Source organism: Euprymna scolopes, chromosome 9 (genome assembly GCF_053919585.1).
Source record: "Euprymna scolopes isolate OS-2025 chromosome 9, ASM5391958v1, whole genome shotgun sequence".
In the NCBI taxonomy this organism is placed as follows: domain Eukaryota; kingdom Metazoa; phylum Mollusca; class Cephalopoda; order Sepiida; family Sepiolidae; genus Euprymna; species Euprymna scolopes.
The window spans coordinates 84,284,544-84,302,645 of NC_136490.1; the positions used below are offsets into that span (position 1 = coordinate 84,284,544).

The window sequence follows — 18,102 nt, forward strand, 5'->3', positions numbered from 1 at the left end:
CCATTGTTATATGTTCAATAGCTAGATCCTTGCAGAATTCTTCAAATTCTTTGCTGATAAATTGGGTGCCATTGTCGCTGACAATAATTTTAGGCACTCCAAAACGACTGAAGAGAACTCTTAGTGCATCTATTGTACTCATCAAAGTAGGGTGTTTGTATTTAAACACTTCTGGCCATTTTGTGAAACTGTCGACGACCACTAAGAAATAATGTCCATTTAAAGGACCTGCATAATCGATATGTAACCGAGTCCACGGTGTATCAGTCTTTGGCCACAGTTGTATCTGCACAGGTGGTTCCTTTGCTGCTAGCTGACACCCTTGACACTCTCTTACGAGTTATTCAATGTCCTGGTCCATCCTAGGCCAATACGTATATCCACGCATTAAAGCTTTCATTCTCGACATGCCTGGATGACCACTATGAAATTCTTTTAAAATTCTCTGAAGCGTAGTCGGTATGACGACTGTCTGCGTACATCAAGGTTTGAGCACAAATGGAAAATGGTAAAATTTTAGGGTCTTTCTTTGATTTTCCATTTAGTTGCATCAACTGTTTCATTTTCACAATATAATCATCCTTTTCTGCTGCCTTATTTATTTCATCTAGAGTCACTGGTAACTCTGTGTTGCACAGTAATCCGGAGAGTTATTTTTCCTCTGTCAATGCAGCTATTACTGTGTCTTCCAAAGGTTCAGCACACTTTTGGATGAGCCTGGACAGTCCATCTGCATGTCCGATATTTTTGGATGAAATGTACTCCATTTTAAAGTTATAATTTAGTAGAATTATGCTCCATCGTTGGAGTCTGCAGTGTGCGTAGGTATGCCTTTTTTAGAGCCAAAAATAGTCAATAAGGGTTTGTGGTCGGTTTGCAAAGTAAACATCCTTCCATGAATAAATCTATGGAATTTTTTAATGGCATAAATAATCGCCAAGCTTTCTTTTTCAATTCGAGGAATAGTTTCTTTCAGCCGGCAAAAGTGATCTGGATGCATGGGCTATTAGCTTTATTGATCCATCTTCAAGTTTATGGAGAAGAACTGCCCCTACTCCGTAGTCACTTGCATCTGATGCAACAATCAATTCTTTCTGTGGATCAAAACGTGCTAGAGCTAAATCTGATAGCAGGCATTTCTTAATATCTTCAAACGCATTTTGGTATTCTTTTGACCAAATCCAATTTTGTCCTTTTTTTAACAAATCATTCAATGGTGCTCTCAACTTATGCAGGTTTGGAATATAAATAGCATAATATTGAGCCAAACCCAAAAAACATTGTAACTGGGCAACATTATTGGGTGCTGGCCTCCTCTCGCTTGCTTCTGTTCTGAGGATCCGGTCTTCTGCCTTGGCTGTCGATAATTTGACCAAGATATTTTATGTTTTAAAAAGAATTCATATTTTTCGGCACTTAACTTGAAACCAAATTCCTCAATTCTTTGGAAAACTGCTCTGATGTGTTCCTTATGTTCCTGTACATTTTTACTTTTGACAAAGGATGTCATCCAAATATGCGATTGCAACATCTAAATCAGCAAGCATCGTATCCATTATTTGCTGAAATAGTGCTGGGGCCACTTTTAATCCAAAAGGAAGTCTTTTTAGTCGGAGAAGTCCTAGATGGGTATTGATACACAAATACTTAGAACATTCTTCACTGACTTTTACCTGAAGGTAAGCTTCCGATAAGTCGATTTTGGAGAAAATTCTACCTCCATTCAGCTTTGTAAAAATGTCTTCAGGAGATGGAAGTGGATAACTATGATTCATCAGACAGTCATGTAGAAAAATCGGCACATACCCGAATCTTCTTATTTTTCTTTTTAACATACACAGTGGGGCTCACCCACTCAGAATAGTCAACTTTTTCGACTACACCATTCTTCTGTAGTCTTTTTAGTTCAATTTCAATATCTTCTTTTGAAGAAAAAGGCACATTTCTTTTTGGTCTAAAAACAGGTTTCACATTCTGTTGTAATTCAAAATTTACTTCAGTTTTGGTGCACACTCCTAATCCCTCTGAAAAAAACTTTGGGGAATTCACTTTTTAACACTGTCAGAAAATGGTCATTTTGTTTGGAATTTTTCTTTTCCAACGCTCTTACATTATTGCAAAATGAATTTATGGGTAGCTCCCATAAATCAAACAAAACAATCCAATAAATTCCAAAAAGGCGAGAATTTATTCCTGGAAACACTGAAAGGTTTGAGGAAAAAGTTTTCGATCCAAGAGAAACACTGCAATTAAATTCTCCCATGAATTTTAATCACTCTCCGGAAACACCTTTTGCAATTTTTTTTTCTCAGTTTTGGACCACCAATTCTCTTCCAGGTCACTTCGTCGATAATTGATATGTCGCTACCTGTGTCTAAAAGTAGCTTCACTGAGTGACCATTTATTTGGTGTGAACGGAATTCTGTATCCCTCCTTGTTTTATTTCTTCTTTGGACAAGACCACATTTACTTTTGGCTTCCATTTCCGTCTTTTGTCTTGCTTAGTTCGGCAGTGGGATGCTCGGTGTCCCACTAGGCCACATTTGGTACAACGTTGGTCTTTATAAGGACAGTTTTTTCTTAAGTGCGGACCCGCACAACTCCAACATTCAAAACTTTCCCCTTTGTCTTTTGGAAATGTCTTCTGTCTTACTACCTGGACTTGGGATGTGACTTTTCCCTCTATCCTCGTAGTGTCCCTTTTTACATTTATCAATTTTTGACATTCTTCTGTCACTTTTTGCAAGTTCATTTCCGGGTCTTGCTCCATGATTAATAATATCCTTAAATCCTTGTCCTTCGGTGCTGTCAGTCCCTGGACAAATATGTAGCACTTAAACATGTCCACTGATAAATCCTTTAATTTAAACAGTTCACACTGGACGTTGACTTTGCCTGCATATGTGACAATGTCATCAGTTTCGTCTTTTGACATATTTAAACACCTATACCGTGTATGAAAAAGACTATCTCTTTCACCGAATATAACACAAAATTTTCACCATTTCAGAAAAAGAGATCTCTTCCGTTTTTTTAGGCAATATCAAATTCGTGAATTTAGTACTTTCTTCTGTGCCCATTTTTTGTAGTAATAGTGTTATTTTTTCCTCATCCGACCACTTCTCGCATCGTTTTGTAAATATCGTTTCAAACCTACGATAATAGGCTGGAAAAGTGTCACCTTTTTCTGGGTAATATTTAAACTCTGAAAGCGAGTTTGCTATACCCTCAGCCGAAAAAAATCTGGATGCACCCTCAGATTTTTCTGACAAAATCGTTTCACAAAATAAGCTATTATCCGTCGTTTGTTGTATTACAAGAGTTTCGAAACGTTCTTGAATTAGCATTTGTTTATGAAAATCCATTTGGGCTTTTTGTTGAGCGATTAAACTCTCAGTTAACGTTTTCGTCAACGTCGCTATTTGTTCGGATGTCATTTTCTTTTTAAATGTATCAATAGCAAGTTAACGTATACCACAGAGAAGAAAAAAAAATATTGTTCAAAAACAAGATGCTTATTTTCACAGAAAATTGTCAACACATAGGAAAGTTCCGAAAAAAAAAGAAAAAAATCACCGTTAAAATAACACTTGACAAAATTTCAAGAGACTCTTTTTTCGTCTACTTCAGCAGACACACGTAAACTTCTTTTAAAAAATTTTCTTTATTAAATAAACACAGATTCCTCAGTATTGTTCATTTGTTGGTTTTTTATCGTATTAACCAAATACAAAAAACACTTCCGTTAATCATGAAGAAAGTCACAATTTACACACACATTATATAACGTCAACTCTTTGGGAGTTTAAAAAGAGAAAAACGGAGTTTAACTCGTCAATAATATAAAAATTATTTTTTACTTGTGTAAATTTGTGGCAGACACCAGTCTTTCGCTTTCTAAGAAGCTTTTTCTTCAATTAAAAGTGAACTTTGTGAACAACAATTTTCAGAATGTTCTCGGTCACCACATTTTTTTTTTTTTTTTTTTTTTTAAGATGAATTTACAGTTTGTATCTCATCTTCGTCATCAGTTGATATATCCTGCGGTGGGTGGCCGTAATAAAAGGATATTCAAGAAAGGTATTCCACAAGGAAAATAAATGGATAAAGAGGTTCTGAAGTTAATAAAGAAATAGAGAAGTTTATTGAGAATATTTACAGAGACAGCATGTTACGTTTTAAGTGTTCCCGCCCAGGGAAGGCTCTCACAACCGGTGACCGGTGATAATGTTCTTTCGATAAAAAGTTCCAGTGGTGAATTGCTCATCTCGCCATAACATCTACACGATTTATAATTGCATGATATTTGCGTAAAAAATTCATAGTAAACACAAAATTGTTTCCATATATATTTATGTATGCGTATATGTTTGTTTAACGAATTTTGCCTACCAAACTCCTCCTAGCGTTTTTGGTCTACAGACATGAAACTTCATATATAAGGTATTAAGGTATTTGAATCCATGCAAAACTTTATATTTGGGTTTTAGCCCGGAAAAATCGGTACAAAAGCATGAAAATTAAAAAAAATAAAATTTGCCAGGTGAAGGTCGAACGCCGGCATTACATATGCATAACATAGTAGCTATTGGTTCAGGTTTTAATTTTTAGCCTTGCAGTAAACATGCTTTCATAGCCCAGTCATTGACGGCAGAGGCAAAATAAATCGTAAGGTGAACGTTTTGGTTTTAATTCTCGGTGGTGGCGCAGGAATTTTTTTTAATACTTTTTAAATACTGCATCCAATCTACCTATCTATATATATCTATAAAAGTGAAATGTGTCCGTCTTTTCTCTATGGTAGTTAAGGCATTACTTTACATAGTCACACTTTTTAATATATACATATGCAAAACCGGGCAGAACTGCTTATATATCTATAAAAGTGAAATTGTATGTGTGTACATTTCCATACCAAATTACTCTGTCAATTTTCAGTCTACAGACTACATTTGACATAAGGGGTATTGAGAATTTTTTTTTTTTTTTCTTTTAAAGTCGATTTTTGGCAAGAAATTTGGCTGTCAAGAGATCAAAGTCCGATGATTTGACCTTTGAAAACTCTACCAGACTCCTCTGCCAATTTTGGGTCTAAACACTTTAAATTTTAGATATAGATTCCTTGGACATGACATTTTAATTTGATTTGAACCCAAAATAATAAATGTTAAGGGGGTCAAAATTCAGGTCACAGTTAAAAATTTGACCTCTCAGCTAATTTTTGGTCTAAACAGTTGAAATTTTACATAAAATGTATTCAGATATAGGGCAAGCTTTTTTTTTTTTTTTTTTTTTTTTAAATCGGTTTTTGGCCGAAAATTTGGCTACCAAGTGGTCAAAGTTAAAAATTTGGCCTTTAGCAAACTATTCAGCGAATTTTGGGTCTAAACATTTGAAATTTTACATAAAGGGTATTCAGACATGCAGCAAGCTTTATAATCAGTTTTTGGATAAAAATTTGGCTGGGTCAAAGTTGAAAGAGTTGACCGTTGCAGACTACCAAACTCCTCCACCAATTTTGGGTCTAAACACTTAACATTTTAGATGTAGATTACCTGGAGAGGAGTCAAACTTTTAATATATATGTACATAAAGTTATTAATAGTACATAGGCCTTCAGCAAAGCTGGGCTGAACTGCTAGTTTAAATAAAAATAGTTAAACCTTTTCAGTGATTTGTGTAAGTTTTCCTCCTTATTGAATAGAGTACAATGTTTGGTCATATTGTTATGAAAGCTGACACATTTATCTTAGAGATGCCATCATAAATCATGGATTTTAAAAAAAAGTGTTTAACATTTTTGATGCCATCTAGTGCCTTGTTTTGGCTGATACATGCAAAACTTATTGGCAGCATTCTTTATGTGTGTGTACCTGGGGAGGGGGCAACTTCTCATTTTAGGCACTAATAACTCCTGAGAAAATAGCTCTAAATAAAGGAGTAAGATTTTAAATATGTCTGCAAATCTGAAAAGGCTGATTTGTTCATTGTACTTATGCAGAGAATGACCTGTTTTTTGTGAAGGTTTCATCAGCATATTGGTGTAGCTTATGTAAATCGCTGTAATATGGCGAAACACTCAGATAATGCAGCAGACAACAGTTAATAAATTGGAAGAAAATATTAATTTTAATCATGCAAAATTTAACTCATTAAAAATAAATTATTTTCATAAAACAGTCACGATGATCTAGTGGGTTTGCTACAGTTCTATCATTTTTGCCAATAACGAAAATTAATTCGAAGCAGTACGAGATACTGAATACGTATAAGAAAACATTTAAAAAAAAAAAAAAAAAAACATCAGGAGTTTCATTTGCTTGGTGGTACATGAATAGTCAATGTAGACAGTAGACCATATTGGGACTTTTTTTTCAATTCGCATCTTGAAATTAGAAAAATAAAGATTACAATGGTAGTGAGAATGTGTCACTGGTTCAGAACACGCCATGATTAACTGAAAAATTTCCGAAATATTTGCACAAAATACTACCTTTAGGAATACCAAAATCTTCCAAAATAAAATAGCCTGCCCAGTAATCTTAACAGAAAAAAAAAGTCCAGAGTAGACAAAAAAAGAACGTTTTATCATAAAATAATTTTTTTTGTACCCCACCCAAAGAAAACCTAATGAAAAAAAAAAAAAAGCCCAGTTAATAGACACTATTTAGTAAGCTTATAGTAAGATGTAATTTATTTGTATTTCTATGTTCTTCATTGAAATTCCGATACAATGTTTAGTCTTTTGTAGATCAGGATTTCATCTTATTTCGTAATATTACATAAATACATTATCCATGACTATTAAAGATAGAGCAGTTAAAAATTCCAATCAGTTTTTGTCCCTTCCCACAACTTTAACACTAAGCAATTGCATTAAAAATATACCAATTAACAGCAGTACTAATATATTGTTCATTACTTACAATGATTGAAAAATAATTGAAATAATGAATTAAATTAAAGACAGTCACAGACGGACGAACAAACGAACGACAGACAGACAGACAGTCAAACGACAGCCAGCTAGACAGACAGACAGTCAAACGACAGCCAGCCAGACAGACAGAGACAAACGACAGCCAGCCAGACAGAGACAAACGACAGACAGACAGTCAAACGACAGCCAGCCAGACAGACAGACAGTCAAACGACAGCCAGCCAGACAGACAGACAAACGACAGCCAGCCAGCCAGACAGACAAACGAAAGCCAGCCAGCCAGACAGACAGACAAACGACAGCCAGCCAGACAGACAGACAGACAAACGACAGCCAGCCAGACAGACAGACAGACAAACGACAGCCAGCCAGACAGACAGACAGACAAACGACAGCCAGCCAGACAGAGAGACAAACGACAGCCAGCCAGACAGAGAGACAAACGACAGCCAGCCAGACAGACAAACGACATCCAGTCAGCCAGACAGACAGACAAACGACATCCAGTCAGCCAGACAGACAGACAAACGACAGCCAGCCAGACAGACAGAAAAACGACAGCCAGACAGACAAACGACAGCCAGACGACAGACAAACGACAGCCAGACAAACGACAGCCAGACAAACGACAGCCAGACAAACGACAGCCAGACAAACGACAGCCAGACAAACGACAGCCAGACAGACAGACAAACGACAGCCAGCCAGACAGACAGACAGACAAACGACAGCCAGCCAGCCAGACAGACAGACAAACGACAGCCAGCCAAACAGACAGACAGACAAACGACAGCCAGACAGACAGACAGACAAACGACAGCCAGCCAGACAGATAGACAGACAAAAGACAGCCAGACAGACAGACAGACAAACGACAGCCAGCCAGCCAGCCAGACAGACAAACGACAGCCAGCCAGCCAGACAGACAGACAAACGACAGCCAGCCAGACAGACAGACAGACAAACGACAGCCAACCAGCCAGCCAGCCAGACAGACAAACGACAGCCAACCAGCCAGCCAGACAGACAAACGACAGACAGCCAGATAGACAGACAGACAAACGACAGACAGACAGACAGACAGACAAACGACAGACAGACAAACGACAGCCAGACAGACAGACAGACAAACGACAGACAGACAGACAAATAAAAATTTTATGCACATATTTTGTGCAGTTTCTGCACAAAATATACATCTATAAATATAAATTTGTTTTTTTTTGTGCATACATATCCATTAAAATCCCTTTTTCTATTTATTTAAAAATAAAATACAACTTTGTTATATATGGGTCATTGAATTGCATTCATCTACAAAAAAATTAGTTAATTTGCATATGTTTTAAAACATTCATTTTAATTCCCTATTAGTTTTTTTTTTTTTTAAATTTATGGGATGGTCATCTTTAACTACTACGTGCAATTATATTCATGCAGATATTATACAAGTATAAATCATGTAGAATATGTGCATAAAAAAGTTATTATAAACAAACCTCTTTCTATATATCTATATGTATTTGGCAAGAAAAACCACAAAAATGTTAACTACATAATACAAATTTAGCATTTGAAATCCAAACGAATACAAAGATTTTCTGAATAAAATAGAATATACATGTCCTTCGATTTTTATGAGTACTTACCACATAATAAATTTCCTGAAAGTGAGGGTCATGAACCAAAAACCTGAAATTTTCTTCCCATTTTGGATCAGTAGCACTTTGCTTCACAGTGGTCTTGACCTTCCTTTGACCAACTGTCAGTTCCACATAAGGATTTGGTTCAGAAAGACTCTTCTTTGACTTCTGCAATGAAAGGAAAACAAGAAATACACCACCTGAAGATTTATGAAAATTGCTAAAGTTTATTAAACTGATGTCAAGGGTGTGAGTTTCATATAGAAACGTTGATTTAATTTGAATAAAATACGCATCTAGTGCACTTAAAAGCCAAATCACAACGTAATATCAGGAAAATAAACAAATATTTTACTTGTTTGAAATTTATAACAAATATATTCTCCAACTTTACAACATGGCAAGAAAGAAAAAAAAAAAAAAGAAAACATACTGAGGATGGAGTGTAGCTCTGAAATATATTTATGTTACAAATTTCAAACAAGTAAAAATATTTGTTTATTTTCCTGATATGTTGTGATTTGGCTTTCAAGTACACTAGATGTGCATTTTATTTTATTAAACTAGTTTTGTAGGGCAGAATGGAATGGTCCTTTAATATTTATGGCATAGAAAAAAAGTGTATGGTTTTGTTTTGATGGAAGAAGTCTTAATTCATAATTGTAATTGCTTGTGTTAAGGATTGAACCTCCACTTAGAACTGATTACTTAGCACTTATATTTGTTGTGCAACAGGTTCACAATAAGTGCTAAGTAATAATAGAAGTTGACAAAACTTACTTGATGTTTAGAGAATAACATCAAAGATGAAAGTCAGAATCCAAATTAATCCAATTTTAAAACTCGAATGCAAGACAAATTAGGAGCAACAGATTGTTACAGATACTCATCCCATCATAATGTATTTGTTATTGTCACAGAATATTGTGAAGCCCAAAAGCAGTAAATATAACAAATCTGAAACAGCACATTCCCAGGATTGCAGACTTAGAGCAAACAATACAAAGAATTGATCAGATATTATAGATTTCAAAAGATATTGTTTGTATGTTTTACTTTTGAAATATGTACTTTGTTGCCGTAAAGAGTATTTTCTTAAACAGCAGAACAGTGTCCCAAAGGCAAGTAGTAGGGGAATCTGCGTTTACATTTAGGCACAGAGCGAAGAAAATCATATAGTGGTTTTAACTAGTAGAGGGTTATTTTGTGAAAGCTTGGCAAGCAGGGACTATAGATTCAGACGAGCACTTACCATGAAAATAGTGATAAAGCAGAGACAGGCTAGCAACGTCTCTTCTGTGGGAAAGAGGTTACAGGGAAGAATAAAGGGCATCCCCTACTAGGTTTCAAAGCTGGTTTTGAACTATCAAGGCAGGATAAGGTGTACCAAGCAGCGCCTGCCCAGATATGGCAACAGTATTCCATTGTAGGGTGCACCTGACTCTTATACAGATAGCTGAGAGTTGAATTTTCATAAAGCAGCTTTATGTAGGCTAATTGCTTTTTTGCATTCATTGTTGGACCATAGTCTTTGCTGTTTGTTAGTTCTATTTTTTGGTATACATTCGCGTGCAATGTTTCAGAAAAATATTCAGAAGAAAGTTCAGTATGTTATTGCTATACATCTTACAAGATGATTGACCAATTTTTAGGATTTCGGGTTCAAATGAACTGTTACAGCAGGAATTGGAATACAACCTACTAAAGCCTGATTGTCACAGCTGGTGAATTTCAAAAATGCAATCTGGATGTGAGGACACTTTAGAAGAATGATATGCAATTAAATTGTTTTAAACGTAGAAAAAATACCACAGAAACATAGAATACTTCAGATTGCTTTTGGACCATCTTGAAGGAATAGAGTATCAGTTTTTGAGTGGCATAAGAGATTTGATGAGGCAGGGAGTCTGTGAGGGATGATGGGAGGTATCGGTGAAGGAAATCACAACACCAGAGTTGATTGGCCATATAAAAAATTTAATGGATAAGGAATGTTGTGGGTCTATAGAGATAAGTGCAGTTTGATGTCAGTGTGAGAACTATACACAAAATTATTTGCAAGGAACTGAAAATGCAGAAGACTTGCATGAAATATATCCCAAAGGTGGTTGGAGAAGATCAAAAAGAAAGACGTTGTCATGACAGCATGAAGATGGTGGAGCTGATCAATTCAGATCCAGCAATTCTTGATAATCTGGTTACTTGCAATGAAAGCTGGATCTACTGCTATGACCCAGAGATCAAGAAACAGTTCCCAGTGGAAGCATGCTGGCTCTTTGAGATCCAAGAAGGCCAGATAAAGCAAATCCACCCACAATCTTATGATAATCCTTTTTTCTTTTTTTCTTTTTTACATCATGGGCATGATCTAACTGCACTGGTTTCCTAATAAACAGACAGTCAACAAGGAATACTATGTTGAGATTTTAAGGGAATTCAGGAAGAGACAATGCACCAGGTCATAACTCCATTCTTGTCACAGACTATTTGACCAAGATGGGCATCAAGAAAGTTCCTCACCCTCCATATAGTCCAAACCTTGCTCCCTGTGACTTACTATAAGCTCAAGGAAAACCTTAGAGGCTGTCGTTATAAGACAACTGAGATTGTGATAAAGGTCATTGGCACACTCACACAAGCGAACTTTCATGGGGCCTTCTGGAAGCTGTTTTTGAACTTGAGACCTATTTTGTTTTTATTTTGTTAATTTCCTTTGACAGTGGCTAACGAGATATTTCTAGTTTTGTTGTTTGCTTTCTAGTTCCATTTCAGAAAACAGTTTGAATTTATTTTTAGTGGATATTTCACGTTTTTGTTTAAATGATTTTGCTTTCTTTGGTGTGGTTGACGGTTTGGCTGATTTCATATTTGCTTTTGTAGAGCTTTGTTCTTTGAAACATTGGTTTTTAAGAGAAGGTTTTGGTTTTGAAGGCAATTAGTACTTTTAGATTTTGTTTTTGCTTTCTATATTTTTTAGTGGTGTGATCATTTTAAATTCTTTTGAAAGTTTGGTCATTCGTTTGGTATCAATTTTTCATTAAGTTCATGGTACTTATCTGATGAGGAGGTTGATTTTTTTTTTACTGCTTTTGCATGTATGATTATTTCATTTCCTTCAGGGTATGGCATATTTCTTTCCTATTTAACTCCTAAGATTTCCTTTTTTTCATTGTTCAGGTTTTGAAGAAAGCTGAAAGAGTTCCTTGACAATACATTTCATGATTTTTTTGTTGTGATTTTGTCCTTTTGAACCACATTTGGCAGATGTAGTATAACTGCTGCAGTTGCCTTTGTGATATCCAAATTTTTGGTATTGGAAGCATCTTAGATTATCAGGGATGTATATTTCTCTTTCTACAATAAATCCTATTTTGATATGTGGGGAAATTTGAGGAGTATTGGAAATAATGTGTTCATTTGTGGGAATCTTTTCATTGTTTTTTATATTTTTTTGATCGATAACTCGTTAACTTCATTGCATATAAAATTTCTTCAGTGTTAGTGAGGGATAATTCTCTGCTTCTCACTACTGCTTTTCATTGATTTAATGTTTAATATGAAAGTCATACCACATAAATGTAATGAAAAGTTTTCATTTTTCTTATTTTCTCACTTTTTTGTCTTGGCTTCTACCAGATGTTTCTGTCCATTTTTGGTTTTATTTTATTAGTTAGAATTTTTTTCAATATCACCCGATAGTTAGGGCATATCAGTTTGGATAAGTTTTTTCCCCAGGGATTCTAAAACATAGTATTTTGGGAATTCTATGTCATCTTTATCTGAATTAGACTTTCGAATAAAATTTTTTGTGAGGCATAATTTTGCACATAATTTTTAGAGCCCTGTAAGGGAGATGTTGGGAGGGGGGGGCATATGCCCCAACACAACAGGGATACAGGGAGGGTATACTCCACTCTAGTGGATCCAAGCATCAGTGGTTCTTCATTTGTTTCCAAGACTTTTAGAAAAAAAGTTTTCCATTCATGTTGGTTTGTTTTCCTTCAAGTGGATCGATCCTTCAGCCATTACTTACTAAATGTTTATTGTATGTGGGAAGTGAGAGTGTTTTCTTGTGTTTGTCAGATTTAGAGTTAACCATGATCAACCGATTGTTTGGGTCGGGCCTATTCAATCTCCAGTCTAACCCAAGTAAAGGCCAAAATGGTGTGTTTGCAGATTTATGTCCTTATAATATCCTGGGCATGATGCTCATGCATCATTCTCAGACACTACCAGTCGCAATCCACAATTAACAAGTGACCTTATTGAGGGGCTTTTACTCTCTGCAGGGGCTGGAGTCACCATATTCTAATGCCCCACTGACAAGGCTGTAATTTGTTGGTATAAGAAACAATATCGTGCAAAGCATAAAGAAAATGGCGGCATACAATCTGTAATGTAAGCACAAGGTGTAAACAATTGATCGCAACTTGTGATAAATTTGATTTCAAAGAAAGTTCATACAATTGCAACAAATTGCCCGGTGGGTAAGAACCTTTAGTACTGGGATGGGAGTGCGTATCATGTGATCACCAATACTTTAATCATGTAAGCAACACAAGTCTTTTCTTATTAAGAAAAGAAAGTAAAAACAAAAATCTAACTTACGGACAAACTCTTGGCAGAATCAACACAGACCATCAATAAACAAGATGACAAACTCTCAGAATATTCAGTTTCTGCCTCCATCTGTCTCAGAGTCTGGGAGAAAAATTAAAACAATTTTAAACAGAAGTTTTATCAAAATTTTTTTCAATCTTGGTAGAATGTTAATTATGCAAATTGAAAGGTGCCAATAAATCTAACATTGAATATTTTCAGTAAAAAAAAAAAAAAAAAAAAAATACATTTAATTATATTAAGTTTTTGGCATAAAATTAAAGTGGTACTTTCACAAAAGCACAACAACATTCTAACGTTTAATTGACTTTGTTAAGTCCATACCTTCATTATTTTACTTTAAGATTTGTTTAAACTAAAACCAAGTGAAGTCTACTTTTATTTGAGTAAAGGAAACAGAAATTCATAATGACATTTTAATAAATATAGTGAAAATAATTTTTTTAAGTCTGGTATTTATTAGAAAAAAATATTTAACTTCCAAAGATGAATCTTTAATATACATATACACACACACACACACACATATATATATAATCCTTAGGATTACTAGTTATAGAATATAGTTTTATCCTATTCTACACAAACCTCTGGTGACCGCCAAATTTATGGAGCGTTTTTGATTTTCGTAACAGTGTTTTTAAAAATTTACCAAAATCAGGTGATTATCTAATCAATATAAAATTTTCACCCATTAATAAACGAGTGCACTTTATATGGGTGTAACTTTTTCCATATTTATTGTATAAATATATTTTTGAGAACTTCATACACTCCTTCCTCATTTGTCCTTTGTTTGACCCTATAAAGTCAAAGTGATCCACTAAGTACACATTTTGTGATAGGAGGGAGCACAAGTTTAGAAAAAAAACAATTTCACAGGGTGTCTTCGATATCAAGATTGAAATCCAAAATTTTAATGTGTTTAATTTTTATATCTTTTACGTTTTATTGAATATGTTATCAATTATTATCATCAATTATTATCTTTCAGATGAGGATAATTTTTTTTTTTTTTTTTTATGAAAATGCTAAAATAGGCATATTTTTAAATCTTTAAAAAATAAATTAAATATTTTTTTTAGAATAGGTAAACTTTCCATGTACCAGTACATAAAGAATGCTTTAAAGAATCTATATAATAATTTTTTTTAAAAACAGAGTGAAAATTATAAGTATTAATTGTATTTGCATATTACGTTTTTTTTTTTTTTTAGATACTGTAACCCGTTACTGTTTAGTCATCTTCCTTTTTGAAAATAAACTATACCTATAAAAAGTGATTTCCATAGATGATGGTTGTGACATCCCACCAAGTTGCAGCCTCACCAAAAAACGGCCCTTTTAAGGGCTACCAAATTCTAATGAAAAACTTTGTCAACTTGATTTATGCAATAAAGAACTGGGGAAAATATGATCTCGTATATGGAAAAGAATGTGGCTCAGTGGTTATTAATTAGAAAATAAGGAAAAATGATTTTAATCAAGAAATTTAAAACTGACTAAAAGTGATATTAAAATTGAGAAATATAATGCCAAAAATTTATGTTTCACATAAAAATAGAAAAAAGCGGTTTTTCTTTACTTTCAACAAGTATTAGGAAAAAATTTAAACATGTTATTTTTTAACTTTATAATTTTTCCTTCATTGATCAATCAAGATCAATGAAGGAAAAAATTATAAAGTTAAAAATAACATTTCCCCATAAATGACATTTGTAATTATAATTTAATTTAAAAAATGCATTTGCTTGTCTAGTTACATTAAAATTCATTAAAATGCTAAAATAAATATTTAGACGCGACTGAGTTCCCCATACCTAAGATCCAAGATGGCAGCAGAAAGCACATGGTTCAAAAAATGTAAGAGATTGTGCTAAATAATTTAATTATTTAAATTTAATTAAATATAAGGTAATTATATTCTAAAATTTTTGCATATTATTATAGCCAATCATAGTAAATTTTATTTAGACATAAAAAAAAAAGTTAGTTTAATTGATTTGAAAACCTTTAAAAAATTCTTTTTTTTTTTTTTTTACAGTCGGCGAAAACTGGGCCAAACGCATTTTTTTTTTAAATTTAAAACTTAAAATTCTATTCAAAATTATAGATAAGTATTAAATTCTGCTTTAAACATAAAAACTTCAGGGTTTTATCTTCCTGGTAAAACCAAAAAGTGGTTCAGAAATAATGGGTTTTAATAAGCTTTGACAAAAGCAATTTTCGAACGATTGGTGGTCACTACAAACCTAAAAACAGTTGAATATAGTGAATACTTATATCGTTATATGAGGAAAAAAAATTCCTGTTTATAAATTTGATAATTTAAACATTTGGACACATTATATTGGAAATATAAGAACATTGCACATTCAGATGATCAATTTTCAAACTATGAACAAATGCTGACAATTTAAAAGTATTTTTACTCTGAAGTTATATTTGGTCCAAAAGTTTCCAAATTGTATTAACAGATTTCAAGTTCATATAATCAAATAAAAGTGTACATATTTATACAGCTTCTATATATAAAAAAAAAAAAAAAATTTAGGTGCATAATTTAGGGATAAGATTTTCATTTTTTTTTTTTTTTTTTTTTAAATGTAATTAAAGTTTTTGTGCAGTAGATCAAAGTTTTTGCATTAATTTATACAAAGTCGGCTATCTATTGCACATACACTACAATTACTAAACAGTTCATGAATATCAAATTTCAGATTGAGGAATAAGAAGAATGGAAAACTAATCCTGCTAGATCAGTTGTTTCTAGATCAGCAGCCTAAAAGTGATACACACACACTTTAATGTCATTTAGATTTGCAATATCAAGTGTATGACAAAAAAAAAAAAAAGTTTTTCAAAGGACATTTCACACCCACATGCAAGTAACTCAATAAAATAAAGATATGCAAAAGACAACCGAACCAGAGATTAAAAAAAACAAAAAAACCTGAGGGCATTTAAAGCTTTTTTTTTTCTTTTTTTTATTAGGAAGACTTCTTGAAAGACCGACAAAATTCTATATATATAATTGGAAAAAATATAAACAGATTATGAAAATATCAAGAAAATTTAGAATATTTATCAATTTAACATTAAACCAAAATACTGCAATATGATTAACAAAATAACTTTATAGGATATTAATTTACAAAAACAACTTTATGAATGTAGTGAACATTTCCTGGAATTAATGCTTATTTTGAATGTACATATTTCTTTTTAGTACGGCATAATCACGTTGACACACTGGTTCTCATTAAATCACCAAAGTTAAGCAATGTTGAGCCTCGCCAGTATCAAATGGGTGACAATTTGGGAATTCCAGGTTTTATGTAGACATCGATACCTCCCTGCAAGAGTCACAAAACCCTACGTCCTAATCTCCCCTGACAGGGATATACATCCGACTGGGGAGTTGTTTGTGAATTTCATACTCCCATGGAACTTCCTCCTTTGGAATTTAATGACATCAGTTAAGGCTTAAATGACACCAACTTATAAATAATTCAAGGCAAGTATTAATCTAAATGTTTTAAGCAAAAAATGATTTCAAATAGCCATTTTCAATCATCAACTAATTTGAAACATGTACACAACACAAAAAGTTTGTTCTAATTACAAAAATTCATGGATACTGCCAACATGACAAATTGTCCTATTTTTATCAGTCCTATAATGGTATATACACAACCAGTTAAATAAAAAATTCAATGGCAAAAACATAGCAAAGTATTCCCCCTGTGACAGAAAACACTAAGCAACATCAAAAACCTTGATTCTAGTAAAGCTGATCCTGATAGCAGCCCAGTCATAGTGTTCAAAAAGCTTCACCAGAACTCCCATACTTACAAAGCTGTTTAAGCATTGTCTTAATAGAGAAATGCTTCCCAACACCTTGGAAAACTTCAGCCTGCCCTGTATTTAAAAATTCCGACAATTGATTGTCTCCCTCTCAGTACAGACCGATCAGTCTCCTGTGTGTCATGAGTAAGTTGCTGGAATCTGATAAACAGAGAAGTAGTCAACCATCTCGGCAAAAATAACCTGCTCAGTGACATGCAATATGACTTCTGTTCTGAGAGATCTACAGCTGATGTACTTACTGTTATATCATACAGGATTAACAAATCGCTCGATGGAGGCTTTGTCTCAAGAGCAATAGCTCGACATATCAAAAGCCTTTGATAAGGTGTGGCATAAAGGCCTACTTTACAAGATCACCAACTATGGAATAGCTGGGAATGTCTTGTTATAAAATCTTTTCTTGTTGATAGGCTTATAAAAGTAGTCGCTGATGGACAGAAATCAAACTCACTGTTGGTGTCTCACAGGGTTCCATCCTGGGTCAACTCTTCCTGATCTTCATCAATGATCTCCCAAATCACATTTTTTAAGTCATTTGTAGACATTTATGCAGACAACACGACAATCTATCATGACACTTCAAAGGCCAGCCATGACAAAGATCTTTCTGATTTTGTCTTCTGATCTTTAGAACATGATGCAATGGGGAAAAAGGTGGTTGGTTAATTTTAATGCATCAAAAACCAAATTTCTCCCTTCATCATAATCGCTCTGATCCTCACCAAAAGTCTTGGGGAAGCTCTGTCTTGACAAGCTTCTAGAACTGACCTTCACTCCTGATCTGAAATGGAACACATACATCAAATCGGTTGCCAAGATTGCTGGAAAGATGATCGAGTCACTCTACCGCTCCAGTAAGTATCTCACTCCAAATGCTGTATAAGAGCTAGGTGCGCTCTACAATGGAGTACTGTTGCCACATCTGGGCAGGAGCTGCTTGGCCTTGATAGAGTTCAAAACTGGCTTCAAAACCTAGTAGGTGATGCCCTTTTTTCCTCCCTGCAACCTCTTTCCCACAAAAGAGATGTT

General features: G+C 34.1%; 1 protein-coding gene across 3 annotated transcripts in view; it reads right to left on the reverse strand.

Moving 5' to 3' along the window:
- The window catches only part of LOC145284741 (extended synaptotagmin-2-like), a 153,320-nt gene that overhangs the window by 21,908 nt on the left and 113,310 nt on the right, over positions 1-18,102 (reverse strand). For 2 of the 3 annotated variants that reach the window (XM_080133686.1, XM_080133685.1), the window contains 2 exons: positions 13,192-13,284; positions 8,590-8,751 (listed from right to left, as the gene is read on the reverse strand). In XM_080133686.1, the coding sequence (XP_079989812.1) occupies positions 8,590-8,751; positions 13,192-13,284 (255 nt within the window). The remainder of the gene's footprint in view (positions 1-8,589; positions 8,752-13,191; positions 13,285-18,102) is intronic. The other variant, XM_080133687.1, reaches the window with a different exon arrangement.